Below are 16,217 nucleotides of genomic sequence, written 5' to 3' on the forward strand. Positions count from 1 at the left end.
ACAATACAAATGTTATAAAAATTTATAAAGATTTATAATTATATTTAAAAAAAATATATATATAAAATTATGAAAATACATATATTTTAGATTGATCTTATAAAAATATTATAAATAAAGTATTTTGTAATGACAATATTATTATGATTACTTATAATATAAGTTATGATGGTGATTCCTTTGTTAATTCAATTGTAGAAGCATATAATTCCTCATCATAATATTTATTTACAAAGTTGAAAAAGTTTTCTTTATCAATAATATATTTTCCATTTTCTAATTTTCTTATAATATTAATATTATTTACATTTTCTTTATATAATTTTTGATTAAATAAATCTAATATAACCATTTCTGTTGTATTATTAATTGAACATAATTTTTTTAAAGGATCATATTTTTTTTCCTGATTTGGTAAGAAATAGAAATTAATTTTTTTTCCTTTTCTGTTTTTATTATATTCTTCGATTAATTCATTATATTGTTTTAATAAATCTAGATCTATTTTATCACTGAATAAGATAAATATGGGTGAAAATGCATTTAAATTATTCATACTAGTAATATTATTGTATTTGAATAAATAATTCTTCTCATTCACTTTTTCATTTAAACTTTTATGATTATTTAAAATAAAAGAGGTTATTTCATTTTCTTTTTTACTAACATTAATATATTTGTTTAATAAATTTCCTTTTTTATTTACTAAGATACTAACAGGTTTAAAAGTAATATCGAATATATCATATAATAATAACTTGTATATAACATTATTTTCTAAATTACCTAGATAATAAACATCATCTAGATAATCTTCCATAGGCATATTATTATTTTGATTGTCATGTGTTGTATCATTATTATCTATATCTTGTCTATTATTATTATTATTTTGATTATCTTTTGTTTTTAGATTGTTTTTATCCTTTTCATCAAGTTTCAATTGATTATTATTTTTGCTAATACCTTCTTGATCTTTTTGGTTTGATGTGTCTGATAAATTTTTATGATTGTTTTCATTTTGTGTGATTTGTCTTTCTATATCTCTTATAAAAATGATATCCATTTTGATATTTTTTTTGGCTAATTTCTTTTTAATATTTAATAATGTCTGTATATCTTGTTTGTTATCTTTACTGTTATTAAAATAGAAGAAAATATAATCTGAATTTAAATTTTTCAAGTTATATTTATTATTATTTTTATCATAAACATGGTTAATATATGTAAAGTTATTAACATGTTTATATGGAAAACCTTGATTATCATATAATAATAAATAATTGACATTATCATTTATAATATTCATATTACGATCTAATAAAACCATTGTAGGAATATTCATAATATTATATTTCTTAATTAATTTTAATATATGTTCTTTATCATGAAATAAAACACTATACCAATTATTCATGTTACTAAAATGTTTAATATTAAACATTAATTTATTATCTAATGGTATATATATAACATTTACATTATTACTTTTATTAATTTTCTTATACATTTCTTTAAGTCTTTCTGAATATGTTTTAATATTTCGTGATTGTAAAAATCGATCTACATTATATGAATGAAAAAATAATATAGTATATTCTTTCAAAATATCTTTAGATTTCACTTTTTTTATATTCAAATAAAAATTTATAAACATTCTTATATTGTTAAATATATTAGTTATTATATAATATATAATATTTTGTGATCTTTCATTATCTAATAAATTACTCATTAATAATTTACTATTATGTTTATATAAATATCTTCCCATCACTTTTTCAGGTGCACTTAAATTACTATTATCATTTGCTATTTTATTATATAACATTAAGCTACCAAAAAGAATAGGAAGAGAAATACCAGTAGCTTTCATTAACCCTTTAAATGTTACTTTTCTCAAAGGACATTTCTGTTTAGATAAATTATTATCAAATGGGTTTCTTTTTTTTTCGTCATTATTTTTTCTTTTCAAATCTATATAACCTAATCTATAAAATGTTCATATGAAATGGAAAAAAAAAAAAAAAAAAAAAAAAAAAAAAAATATAAAAACAAAATCAAATAAACAAAATGAATCTTTTAACACAAAAATAGGATACATATGTATATATGTAAATAAATTTTATTCATAACAAACATGATATTATATACATAAAAATATATAGATATATGAATATATTTTATTTTATTTTTTTTTTTTTTACTTTCTATGTTGGTTGGTATGCACTTTTATGGGTACATTCACATGATTTATGGTAAAAAATTTTTTATGATGAACCTAAAAGGAAAAAAAAAAAAAAAAAAAAAATGACAGGAAAATGAAATAAATGATATTTAAATATGTATTCAAAATGTCAACTGATAAAACAAAATATACAAATCAAATGATCATATATATATATGTATATATGTGTGTATTTATTTATTTTATTTTTGAATCTTACTGATTTCACATTTTTGATACAAATTATATAAACTTGGAAAAGTACAAAAAATATTAATTTTATCATCATAAGTTTAATAGGAATAGAAACATTAATTATTATTTTATTTTATATATATTTCTTTTTTTTTTTTATTTAGTATATATATAATTTTCCCATGTAATGGATTATTATACAAATATCTATATATATCAATTGGATATATTTCTATATATTCTGTTATACTTGACTTTTAATTAATTCCTACTTTATAAATTTCAAATATTTTCCTCTTCTTATAAATATATATATATAATATATTTATTTATATATATTTTTTATTTTTATTTTATTATATTTTATTTTTTTATCCTGAAGTACTCACAATATGTATGTTTTATAATAATCATTCATTTAATTTTTCTCTCTTCATATATATAATAATATAAAACCCCCAAAAAAAAAAACAAAAAAATTCAAATATTAATTAATATTTATTCTTTCCTTCCACACAATAATGAACTATATGTAATATACATATAATATATATATTAATATATTTTTTTGTGTTTTTTTTTTTTTTTTTTTTTTAAAGAATTCACAGAAATATTATTTATTCAGATTCTTCTTCCATTTTAATTATTAAGAACAAAAAAAAATGATAATAATTTCTTAAATGAAATGGTTATAATAATAATACATTAAAAAGGGTTTATAAAATATATATATTATATATTATATTTGTTTATTTAATAATAAAATTTATATATTATATACAAAAAATATATACAATATTTATACACATTTAAGAATCTATACTAGCACATATATATGTATACAATATATAAGCATATATAAACAAATTAATATATATATGCATTATAATGATATATATAATATATATATATTTTTTATTTTTATTTTTATTTTTTTTTTGGGGTTAATATAAATAATATTATGTTTATAAAAAAATAATTATTTCATTTCATTTTATTTTATTTTAATAATATTTAAAACAAAAATTGAAACAAAGGTAATATCAAGAACATATATTAATTATATATATGAGAATATACTTATGTGCCAATATTGAATAAAGAATTTAAATTATATGAACTTGAAAATAATTATAAGATTATTATATATATAATTGTTACATATAAGAAATAACATAAATGTATTTATATCCTTATAACTTTATAAAATAAACCCATAAATGTTAATTGAGATTTTAATAATATAAAAATACCTTATGAGAAATATAATATATTATACCCAATAAAATTAATTTATGCTCAAAGAAAGAAAAGAAAATATTAGGGATTCAATATTACTCCTTCAAATTAATATATATATTATAAATATATTATATATATTTGAACATTTGATAATATTTCATGGTTTCATAATTAAAAAATAAAAAATTATTATTGGCTTAACCTTATCTTTATGTTTCTCTTTTTTTTTTTTGTATTATATTATTTTATTTTTTTTTTTTAAGTTTTCAATACTGAAAGGAATATATATATATATATAATATATTATATATATATAATATAATCCATAATTTATCTATTTATTTATGTTTAGTTCTTAGTTAAATAAAACTATTTATTAGTGTAATATAATTTACAAACATATAAAAAATAAAAAAATTAATAATAAATATATAATAAAATTAGAATTTATAAAATTATTCTACATATATATAATTATAATATATATAATATATTTATAATGTATATTTTATACATATATTTTGTATTCATATGCTTCATTATTTTTTTCGTATTATTATATATTCATCATCCTAAGGTTGAAAAAAACTAGATCTTTTAATAAGTATATATAAATATATACAATATATATATATATAATGATGTTTTTTTTTTTTTTTTTTTTTTTATATTATATTTTATTTTTTTGCTTTTATCAATACATTTTTGCAATTTAAATATATTTCATGTTAACTTCTAATGGTATTTATTTTAAAACTATGAATTTATTTTATTGTATTTTAATATAATATTATACCATCCCATATTGTATATTATAATTAATATATTTGCCTATCTACATTCTTTTATTTTATTTTTTAAATCATTTTATAATAAAATACATTTAAAAATATATATATATATATATTTGTATATATATTTGGTTACTTTATATAAATACATGCTAAACAAAAATAAGATTTTTTCATATGCAAATAATATAACAAAAATATGTACAACATATATATGTATGTATAGTTGTGTCATATTCATTTTATGTGGAATGAATTTTTATTTATTTTTATCTTAACACCCAACAATTATTTTATCATCATAATATATATATATTACAAATGTTTATTTTGTTTCTTAATTAAATTAATTTATTACATTATTTAACATTATCATAATTTATCTTAATTTTAATTATTTATAATTATATTTTTTTTTGTTTTAACCTTGGTTAATTATAATTTCAACTTATAAATATTTACATATATATAAAAATTTATATGTATGAATATATGTAATTTTTTACAAATACATAAATATAATATATATATATATATTATATTTATCTTTTTACTATATAATTTGTTTAATATTTTGAAATAATTTCTGTTTCCTCATTTTTATAAGATGGGAGATAATATAGTGTTATATTATTTTGATGCAAGGTGAGAATAAGAAAAAGTATAATTATATAGATATAATATGTTAAAATGAAATGTACATATATTGTCCACATATACATATATATATATATATATATATACATATATATATATATATATATATATATATATATTATATATATTATATATGTTTGTGTTTATGTTTAATTTTTTGTAGGGGGAAAGCTGAATTGATAAGATTAATTTTTGCATACCTTGGAATAGAATACACAGATAAAAGATTTGGAGTAAATGGAGATGCTTTTGTTGAATTTAAAAATTTTAAAAAAGAAAAGGATACTCCTTTTGAGCAAGTACCTATATTACAAATTGGAGAATTAATATTAGCTCAAAGCCAAGCTATAGTTCGCTATTTATCAAAAAAATATAATATATGTGGTGAAAATGAATTAAATGAATTTTATGCAGATATGATATTCTGTGGTGTTCAGGATATTCATTATAAATTTAATAATACAAATTTATTTAAACAAAATGAAACTACTTTTTTAAATGAGGATTTACCAAAATGGTCAAGTTATTTTGAGAAACTCTTAAAAAAAAATCATACAAATAATAATGATAAATATTATTTTGTAGGTAATAATTTAACATATGCTGACTTAGCTGTTTTTAATTTATATGATGATATTGAAACAAAATATCCAAGTAGCTTGAAAAATTTCCCTTTATTAAAAGCTCATAATGAATTTATAAGTAACTTGCCTAATATCAAAAATTATATTACCAACAGAAAAGAAAGTGTATACTAAAAGGGGGAATATATAATAATACATACATACATACATACATATATATATATATATATATATATATATGTGCTGTTTCCTCTTTTTTTTTATATTTTTTCATATTTTTTATATAACATTTGAAAATATTTCATGTACGCATTTTAAAAAATATAAACTTATTTATTTATTTATATATATGTATGTATAAATTAAATTATTTTTTTTATCCATGTTCATATATTATAAATGGAGCAATTTTCATAAATGCATCTAAATGTATAAAATTACGTACACATATATATATATATATTTATTTATTTATTTATATATATATTTTTTCACATTTTAAGGCTTAATAATTCATTGAACTCTTTTTTTTAAGTTATATAATATATACACCTTTGTTTCTTTACTAATATATTACATCACAACTACAACTGCAATTATAACACATATTTCATTTTTATAAACAAAATTAAAAATTGTTTCTATAATTATTACTTCAAAAAATTAACAAATATGCTAGAGATTATAAGGAAAAAAGAAGAAAAAAAAAATATGTTTATTTGAATTTAAAAAGTTATATATACATATACATACATATATATATATATATATATATATATATATAATCCTTTTTTGAAAAAAATTAAAACAAAAAATAATAGTAAAAATAAAATGAATAATCCTATATAAATAAATAAATACATAAACATACATTTTAATATACATAAAAAGGAATCTTATAATAATCCGAATACAAAAAAAAAGATGAAAATTTACAAGGTATTTTCATATACATTTTATCATACACTTGTGATTAAAAATATATATATATATATATATATATATATTTTTATATATGGGTGTATAATTCTTTCATATTTTTGTCAAATGTACAATATTATATATATTTTTATATGTGTTCATTTAATAATAATATGTTCCCTTTTAACTTTCAATTTGTTTCCTCATTTCTGTAAGTGACTCATGATCACCTTTACAATATCATCCTTACTAAGATCCCTATTAAAAAAAAAAAAAAAAAATATACATATATAAATATATATATATATATATATATATATATATATATATATATATATATAATTACAAAGATATACAATATATAAAAATATATATATTATATATATTACATGTTTTATATATATGTCAATGAATTTTATATTTTATTTTATTTTATTTTATTTATTTTTTTTGGTCTTACCTCAACATTGCCATTATTTCTTCTTCATAAAATGTATCTTGATGAGAATAACTACATACACTCTTGTAAATAATTTTATAAAACTCAATCTCGTTTGTTAAACCTGATAAGACTTTTACATACAGGTCCACTTCTGATCCTTGGAAGATCTTCTTCTCTTTTTCCAAGTTGTACAAAAATATATTACACATAATATAAAATATACTATGTAATACAGAATATAGAAAACATATTATCAAATTTCTACACAGAAAAAAAAAAAATAATAATAAAATAAAATAAATATTATACATATATATATATATAAATCTTTATATGTAATTAAATATATATATATATATATATATTTATATATACCTATCAAATTCCTTGACGTATGGAATTATCTTTACCAACAATATGGTTATTAAAGCACCACCACTCTAAAAAAAAAAAAAAAAAAAAATTAAAATAATAATAATAATTAAATATATGCAAAATATATACACATATCAACAATTCATAAACCCATATACATCTACCCACATAAATATATATAATATATATATATATATATATATATATATATATTTTCCCATACCTTGTAGAGTAAAATTTTTGTCATGTATAAACATATATAATTATAAAAGAGGAATAAGGATAAAATATCCTGCATATAATTTATACCCATATTTGGGGTAAACAAATAAGATAATGAAATATCGATTAGATATATATATAATGAGGTATATATATTTGTACTATATAATTTATATCTAATATTGAATATTGATTGATTATTCTCATTATTAGAATTATTTGTTTGATATTTTATAACTTTATTTTGTTCTTTTTCATTTTTTAATAATTTATGAATAGTATTAATATTTGAATTAATATGTAATAGCTGTAACTTTAAAAATTCTTCATATTCTAACTTGTTATCAAAACATTGATCAGCATGATATAATATATAATATAATAAAAAGAAGTTAGTAAAAAAGGTATATATTAGAGTTCTTCTTTTTTTCTTTTTTATAATTTTAAATATTTTTCTATATATAGATGCACCTTTATATCTTAATAAACTATGTACAAATAAATAATAAGAACATTTTATACGTATTATTTCTTCATTCATTTTATCTTTATCAATATCTAATATATCAATATGGTTATGTACTTTAATATTATTATTATCATCATTTTTATTATTATAATCATCATCATCATTATCTTTTGTATTAGTACCTATCTTGTTATTATTGTTTCCTCCTTTAAAAAATAAAAATCCTTTCTTCTTCTTTTCCTCTTTAGGTATAGGTAAAAATATATCATAATTATTATATTTATCAAAATTAAAATAATTATATTTATTATTATATAATATTGTCTTACCAAACATATTATAAGTATTCAATTCTTTTATATTGTCTTGATATGGGAAATTATATAAAAATAAATTACATATATCATTTTTAATATCTCCATTATTTTCTTCATTTGATGTATTTATTTTTCTTTTTTCTTTTTTCTTTTGATTTTCTTGGTTTTTTTCTGAATTATCATTTGATAAAATATTATTTGTATCATTCACTCCAATAGATAAATCATCATTATTTTTATTTAAACTATTTATATCTATATTTACATTTGAATGTGTACTTACATTTTTGTTTACATTCATATGATCTTTCATTTCTTTCCATTTAATAAAATTTAAACTTTTTATCAAACCATCCATATTTGGAAAATAATACTCACTAGATAAATGCTTCTCCATATCACATTTTAATTTTTCTGTTACATATAAATATATATACTTATTTATTATGATATCCAAATTACTTATATTTTCTTTTTTTAAAAATATATGATTATGATCAACTAATGATTTTATAGAAGGTGTTATTGTATTATCACTAATTTTATTTAAAAATATAAATTGAAACATATTATTTTTCTTTTTCTTAATTTCTTCATTATATTTATTTATGGTTTCAATGTGTGTATATGGACACTTATCTATATCTTTATATAAATTTTTAATATCTATATATATGTCCCATAAATTTTCTAACATTTTTTTTATAATAATATTGTTATATTTATTCTTACATGTAAGAGATATATTTTTAGGATTTTCACCTTTTTCATCATGTGTAAGGTCTTTAAATAAATAATCATTACTTTTTTTATCGACATTATTTATATGATTATATGTATTAATAATATCATCCTTTTTTTTTTTTATAGAAGCATCATTATTATTTACTATATGATTTTTTTCATCTTCATATATTTCACTTTCTATTAATTTTCTAACCTTTTCTATAATTACATTATGATCATCTACATCTTTATTTTTTACTAAGCTAATTAAATTTCTTGGTTCATGTACTGTAGCAAAAACAAATTTTCCTAGTTTATTCATATTATCATATTTACATAAATCTTGATTTTTTTTTTTTTCTATCACTAATTTATTTACATTATTATCCTTTTTTAAATGACCTTCCTCTTCATTATTATTTTTATATTGTAAAATCGATTTTTCTGACTTTTGTATTTGTAATAAATTTTCTTTATCTCCTACTTGTTCATTTTTTAAAATATCAGAATAATTATTCATATCTTTGTTAAGGATGTTATTAACATATGGCTCATTACTATGAATTGTGTCTTTTTTTTTTATAATGTCATTTTGATTATTCTTTTCATCTTTTAATTTGGAAAAACTTAATAATTTATTAATATTCATATCAAGATAATGGTTTTGATTCATTGCCATATTTTTATTATAATCTAATGAATTACAATAATATATGTTGTTGAAGTCTTGTTCATATTGTAATGTATTAATATTATTATTTTCTAATATGGGAGAGCATTCTTTATTTTCTAAATTATCAAATATATTTCCTTCTTTAAACAGTTGCATGATATTTTCATATTTTTTAAGATTTTTCAACCCCTGATCTTCATCCTCATTAATATGACGACCATCATTATTATCATTATTATAATTATTATGATCATCATTATCATCATTGTCATCATTACCATCAACCTTTTTATTATAATTATTATATTCTTTATTATTTAAATGCTTCTCTTCATTATTATCAGAATGGTCACTATTCATTATAGTGTTTATTTCTTTATCCTTATCTTCATTTTTAAAATTCCATTTCCCACTATTTTTTTGTATGGATGGATTTATGATCATGTATGATAATTGAATTCTTAATAATTTATCTTTATCACTTTTGTTCATAATATTTTTATATTTTATGAGATAATTATTTTGTTTAATATTTGCATTTATTTTATTAATAAAACGATAATAATTATATAAAGGTTCATTCAAATCAATAATATTCGAATCTTTATAATTTGTTTTTAAAAAATTGGTAAATTTTAGCATATTACTTCTTTTTAATCTCATGATAAAATTTTCATCTGATATTTTGTATTCTCTCGAATTATTAAATTCTAAAGTATTCATATGAAAGTAATTATTATTATTATTATGATTATTATTATTTATGAGTACATTAAAATTGTTGTTATTATTATAACTATTGGATTTATCATATTCCATCTTTATATAGTTTTGACAATTACCTTTATTATTCATATGATGGATGTTATTATTTTTATTTTTTGTTCTTTCATAATTTTTATAATAATAATTTTTTTGATCATATTTTTCTAAATATCCATTAGATACATTTTTATTGACATTATCATTCATAATATTCATTGATAAATTCATATTCTTTTTATTTCCTACAATATTATTTTCATAACTCCTATTCTGACGATTCATATTTATTAGATGATTATGGTTTGCAAAATTTGTTGAGAGCTTATTCTTATTATTCATATCGTTCATAATATTATGTCTATTATTTAAATGGTTCATATTATTAATATTATTATTATTATTATTGTTGTTGTTGCTCATATTGTTATCATTTATATTATTCTCATTACCATCTATATTAATATAATTTTGCATTATTTTATTTTTGTAATATATTTCCTCTTTATTTTCTGCTGAAGGAGGAGCATTATAATAATTATTTCGTACATTTAATTGAACATTATTTATATTATTATATATATTATTCATATTATTCATATTATTCATATTATTAATATTATTCATATTATTAATATTATTCATATCATCATTTTTATCATCCATTTCCCCCATATTATGATATTCATTTTTTTCCTCCTTGTTTCTTAACTCTGATATCATATCTTTATTATTTTCAATTAACATAAAATCTCGTGATTTATCATTTAAATAATATTCATTTAACATATTTAATACATTCAAATCTGCTGATTTGTTTAAATTTAAATCTCCATTTTCATTTATCACAAAAACATCTTCTTCTTCTTCATCTTGATCTTCTTGTCTCTTCTCCTTTTCCATATTTTTCTTTTCTTTTCCAATGCTTTTAAGATTATTATTTAAATAAAAATCTCCTTCATCTAATTTACCCCTTAATATATAATCATCAAATTTTAATTCATTCTTATTATGATGGTTCATTTGAGATCCCGTATTATTATTTCTCATATTAACAAAGGTATCATTATTATTATTATTATTATTATTGTTATATATTAATTCATTCATTTTTGTTTTTTCTTTATTCATAATAGTATCATCATTAAACAAATCATCCATATCTTTATATTCTTCTCCTTTATATTTATTTAATAAACTTATTAGATCATTATATTTTTCATCATTTATGTTATAATTTTCTGATATATTATTAAATCCATTTCTTTCATCCATATTTAAAATAAAATCATTATCCATTTCGTTTTTGTTTAATTTATATTCATTAGAAAGACTAGCTATTTTATTACTTTTGTCTACATAATCATCATCTTCATTCATGTCGTTCATATAACAAGAGTTTAACATTTCTCTCAAATTTTTTATATCACTTAAGCTGCTAAGATTGCATATATTGATATTTTTTATATTATCAATATCTTTAAAATTTCCCATATTATTCATATTGTTCATATTGTTCATATTGTTCATATTGTTCATATTATTTATATTATTCATATTGTTTATATTATTCATATTGTTTATATTATTCATATTGTTTATATTATTCATATTTTTCATATTATCCCTATTGTTCATATCCTTCATGTTATCCATATTATTCATTATATTAGACATATCATATATATCATTTATGTTATTATAACAGTTTGAAATATTATTTAGATAATTTAATTTGTTAACATTATTACCACTCATGGCATTAATATATTCACTCAACTCATTTATAGATATATTATTATTATTATTATCACTATTATTGTTGTTGAAGTGATAATCATTCATTTGTATATTGTCATTATTTATAAATTTTTCATGCGAGGATTCACTTTCTTCATATAAAATATCCTTTTCTCGTTCCCATTTATTATTATTTGAACTTAAATGTTGTACATTTAAAATATTCATATATTCATCATTTGGAAAATTCTCCAGATTTCCATAGTTTTCATATTTTTTATCCTTCGCATCAAATGGATAATTATGTGTTTGTTGAAAATTATTTAATAAATAAGATTTACTAACATCTGATTCATCTAATTTTTTATATTCATGATTTTGTTGTTTTTCTCTTATTTGTTCATATAACATCATATTATTATTATTGTATAACATTTCATCTTTTTCTTCAAAAGTTTCTTTAACTAAATTTACATAATTTTTTTTACTTCTATTACTTATATTATTTATATTTTCAGTAATCGTAAAATTAAATGGTTCACCATTTAAAGAAGATTCTTGATAATTCTCATTATCTTCTTCATCATATAATTGATCGTTTGAATTAACTTGTAATTTAACATTCATATCTTCGTTTTCATTTGAGAAAAAAAGATCTTTATTTATTAAATTAGTTAAGTTAGACATCCTCTTATTAAAACAAAACAAATCATCGCTTTCTTTATTATTCTTATCATTTTTATCGATGGTATAATTATTGATATTATTGTTATTATTATTGTTATTGTTATTGTTATTGTTGTTATTATTATTATTATTATTATTATTATTATTATTATTTACATATGAATGCTCATTTTGCTCGTCATATTTAATATACCTTTCATTTTTTAAAATAGGCACATCTTTAAAATTTTTTACATTTTTCATATAGGATATATTTTTATCATTAATATTTAATTTTTCCTTTTCTCCTTTATTTTTCATTACATTTATATTTTCATCAATTAATTTATTTTCTTGTGATTTCAAGAATTCTGAACAGTTCAGGTTGTTTTTTTCTAAAGTGCTCATTTTGAATAATTTTTTTTCATTTTCAATTAAATTATTATTCATCAAATAATTAAAATCACTTTCTGAATTAGCCGTATAACCGAATGTTATATTATTAATTTTATCTACATCTTCAAGAATATTATTGTCTTTATCATTTAATGTTTTTAAATGATTATCTTCTTTTTTATAATTACCATATTTTTTATAAACATTTTCTTCTATATTTTTTGGTTTATCCTTTGTTTTCATATAATCATTTTCGTACGCGTTTTTTCCATATTTATTTTTCTTTTTATAGTAAGAAGATAAATTATTATTATTATTATTATAATTATTATAATAATTAAAACTGTTATAATGATTATTATAATTATTATTTTCTCCTTTGTATTTATTCCTATTACTATTTGAATTATAATTCTTCATTTTATAACTTCCAGAGTCTTGTGTTCATCAATATTTAATATTTATACTATAATTATGTACTTATAAAATGAATAAATATGTACAATGTAAAACATACATATAAAAATTATCACACTGTAAATAAATATATATATAATATATATATATGTATATAATATATATATATTTTTTATTTCTTTTATATATTTTTGCTATGGGTCATTCTATAATTATATAAAAACGTACCCCTCGTCGCCTAATTACTGTATTACAAATATTATATGGATTAATGAAAAATAAAATGTGGTCCACAATAAATTTAAACAAATAAATATATATTATATATATGTATATATTTATAAATTTAAACGGATTTAATTATATTCATTAAAACTCATTAATAACTATATTATAAGAGTATCTAATTTTTTTCTTTTTTCTTTTTTTTTTTTTTTTTTTATGACCTTGTTAAAATTTTTTAATTTTTTCTTGTTTTACTATATATAAATATTTATACGCATATATATTTTCTTAAAAAAAAAAGAAAAAGAAAAGAAATATAATTTACTACTTTTAAATGGGTATGTTTTTGAAGATATATAAAATTATTATATAGTATTTAATTATATTTTAAATAAATGAATATTATAATATATAACGTTTATTTTACCATTATAAATATATATATATATATATATTCAAAAGTATATATATATGTTTTTACTTTTTGTATACTTAATAAAAATTTAATTTTTTAGGCATTATTTTTTTTTTTTTTTCTTCTTTTTTTAAGTATTGTTATTTTTTATGAAATAGGATTGCTGATATAAAAATAAGGAATATTTATTTTATTATTATTCTTCACATTTTAATTATATACATGTTTAAATATATATAATATAATATAATATATATGTATAATCATTAAATCTATTAATATAATAATTTTTTCTTGCTTTTTAAAATTGCACGTTATATAAAAAAATATGCTTATACTTATATATAAATATTTAATATTATTTTAAACATATATTTTTAGAAAATATTATATATAGAGAAAATATATATATATTATATAATATATAATATATACATATATATATTGTATATAATATTTAAATAAATTATTTTATTTATTTTTAATAATATTCTCATTCTATGCATATAATATGAATAAATATTAAAATTAAATATCTTTTTAGAAATATATGTTATATTTATATTTAACCTTAAAATAGTAAAGGGCATTTTTAAGTTATATGATTAATTTATATATTTATTCATATTTACATATGAAAATTAATAATATTATTAATATATATTTAAATATTTTTTTTTAATAAATATATTTATTATATATATATATATATATAAATACATTTTAAGGATAAAATATTTTAAAATATATATTGTACCGAATCTATAAAAAATTTGTTTTTTTGATTATTATTTCTCCTTAATTATTATGAGCAGTTACTTCAAATTTCTATAAAAAAACAATAAATATTTTTGTTATTTGTCCATACATAATCTTTCCCTTTTTGAAACATCCCACGAAAAAAAAAAAAAGAAAGTCAAGATAAAGAAAAAGAAAAGAAAATTTTTATAAAAACTGTTATAATACTATTACAATATTTATATTATATATGCGAGAAAAAAATGTTATTCAAATTTTCTGTATTACTTCCTACCGTTATAGAAAAGAAAAATTATAAAAATGTTATAATATTTTTACTTGTATATTAAAAGTAATAAAATGCTATTCTAACACCTACAGTAATATATATATGTTGTAATATGAAGCTGTTATTTTATTTATATAAATATATATATTCCTTTTTTTTTTTTTTCTTTTTTACGGTTTTATACAAATAGTATAAGATCAATTATAAGCTTACATAGAAAATGTTATAAATATTATTTTGTGCTAAAATTATTTCCTAGCACATATATATGTAAACATCAATTTATTTCAAATAAGGATTATACATGAACATATAAATGTGTAATATATATATATTATTAAATGTTTTATTCCGAGTTTTAACAAAAAATATATAATACTATTATATTCATAATATTATTGCTTAATGAGTTAAAATTCTTTTTTTTACTATTATTAAATAACTTAAAAAATATATTTTATATAATTTAATTTTGTGTGTTTATAATATAATAATAAAAAAATTATTGTATAACAAAAAAACGAAAAAAAAAAAAAAAAATAAATATATATATATATATATACATATACAAGTTAGAAATAATAGATATTTCTTTTTTTTTTTTTTTTTCTATTCCATTATAGAGTTTTCTATTTGGTAATAAAAACGTTGAAACATATTTACCAATTCTTTTTGGAATAGTAAAGAATTTTGATTTAATATATAAATATCAGTTATTGTATTATTAT

The 16,217-nt window shown here is 16.7% G+C and overlaps 4 protein-coding genes across 4 annotated transcripts in view; 1 reads left to right on the forward strand and 3 right to left on the reverse strand.

Moving 5' to 3' along the window:
- Window positions 1-163: 163 nt before the first annotated feature.
- On the reverse strand, window positions 164-2,516 carry PADL01_1418900 (thioredoxin-like protein, putative; the record flags this gene model as incomplete). The annotated part of the gene is made up of 3 exons (XM_028684468.1): window positions 164-1,991; window positions 2,208-2,281; window positions 2,448-2,516. The coding sequence occupies 3 exons, from the start codon at window positions 2,514-2,516 to the stop codon at window positions 164-166; spliced, it is 1,971 nt and encodes a 656-aa protein (XP_028540543.1).
- Window positions 2,517-5,062: 2,546 nt separating this feature from the next.
- On the forward strand, window positions 5,063-5,870 carry PADL01_1419000 (glutathione S-transferase; the record flags this gene model as incomplete). The annotated part of the gene is made up of 2 exons (XM_028684469.1): window positions 5,063-5,100; window positions 5,276-5,870. 2 exons carry the CDS (start codon window positions 5,063-5,065, stop codon window positions 5,868-5,870), a joined length of 633 nt encoding a protein of 210 aa, XP_028540544.1.
- A 950-nt stretch (window positions 5,871-6,820) lies between these two features.
- Window positions 6,821-13,825, reverse strand: PADL01_1419100 (conserved Plasmodium membrane protein, unknown function; the record flags this gene model as incomplete). The annotated part of the gene is made up of 4 exons (XM_028684471.1): window positions 6,821-6,875; window positions 7,078-7,320; window positions 7,435-7,499; window positions 7,658-13,825. The coding sequence occupies 4 exons, from the start codon at window positions 13,823-13,825 to the stop codon at window positions 6,821-6,823; spliced, it is 6,531 nt and encodes a 2,176-aa protein (XP_028540545.1).
- Window positions 13,826-16,098: 2,273 nt separating this feature from the next.
- Window positions 16,099-16,217, reverse strand: part of PADL01_1419200 (conserved Plasmodium protein, unknown function) — a gene marked incomplete at both ends in the record, with an annotated part of 636 nt that continues 517 nt past the window's right edge. Inside the window, one exon of the mRNA XM_028684472.1 lies at window positions 16,099-16,217. This exon is cut by the window's right edge and continues 517 nt beyond it. Within this exon, the coding sequence (XP_028540546.1) occupies window positions 16,099-16,217 (119 nt within the window).

Source organism: Plasmodium sp. gorilla clade G2, assembly GCF_900097015.1.
Source record: "Plasmodium sp. gorilla clade G2 genome assembly, chromosome: 14".
Taxonomy (NCBI): domain Eukaryota; phylum Apicomplexa; class Aconoidasida; order Haemosporida; family Plasmodiidae; genus Plasmodium; species Plasmodium adleri (nom. inval.).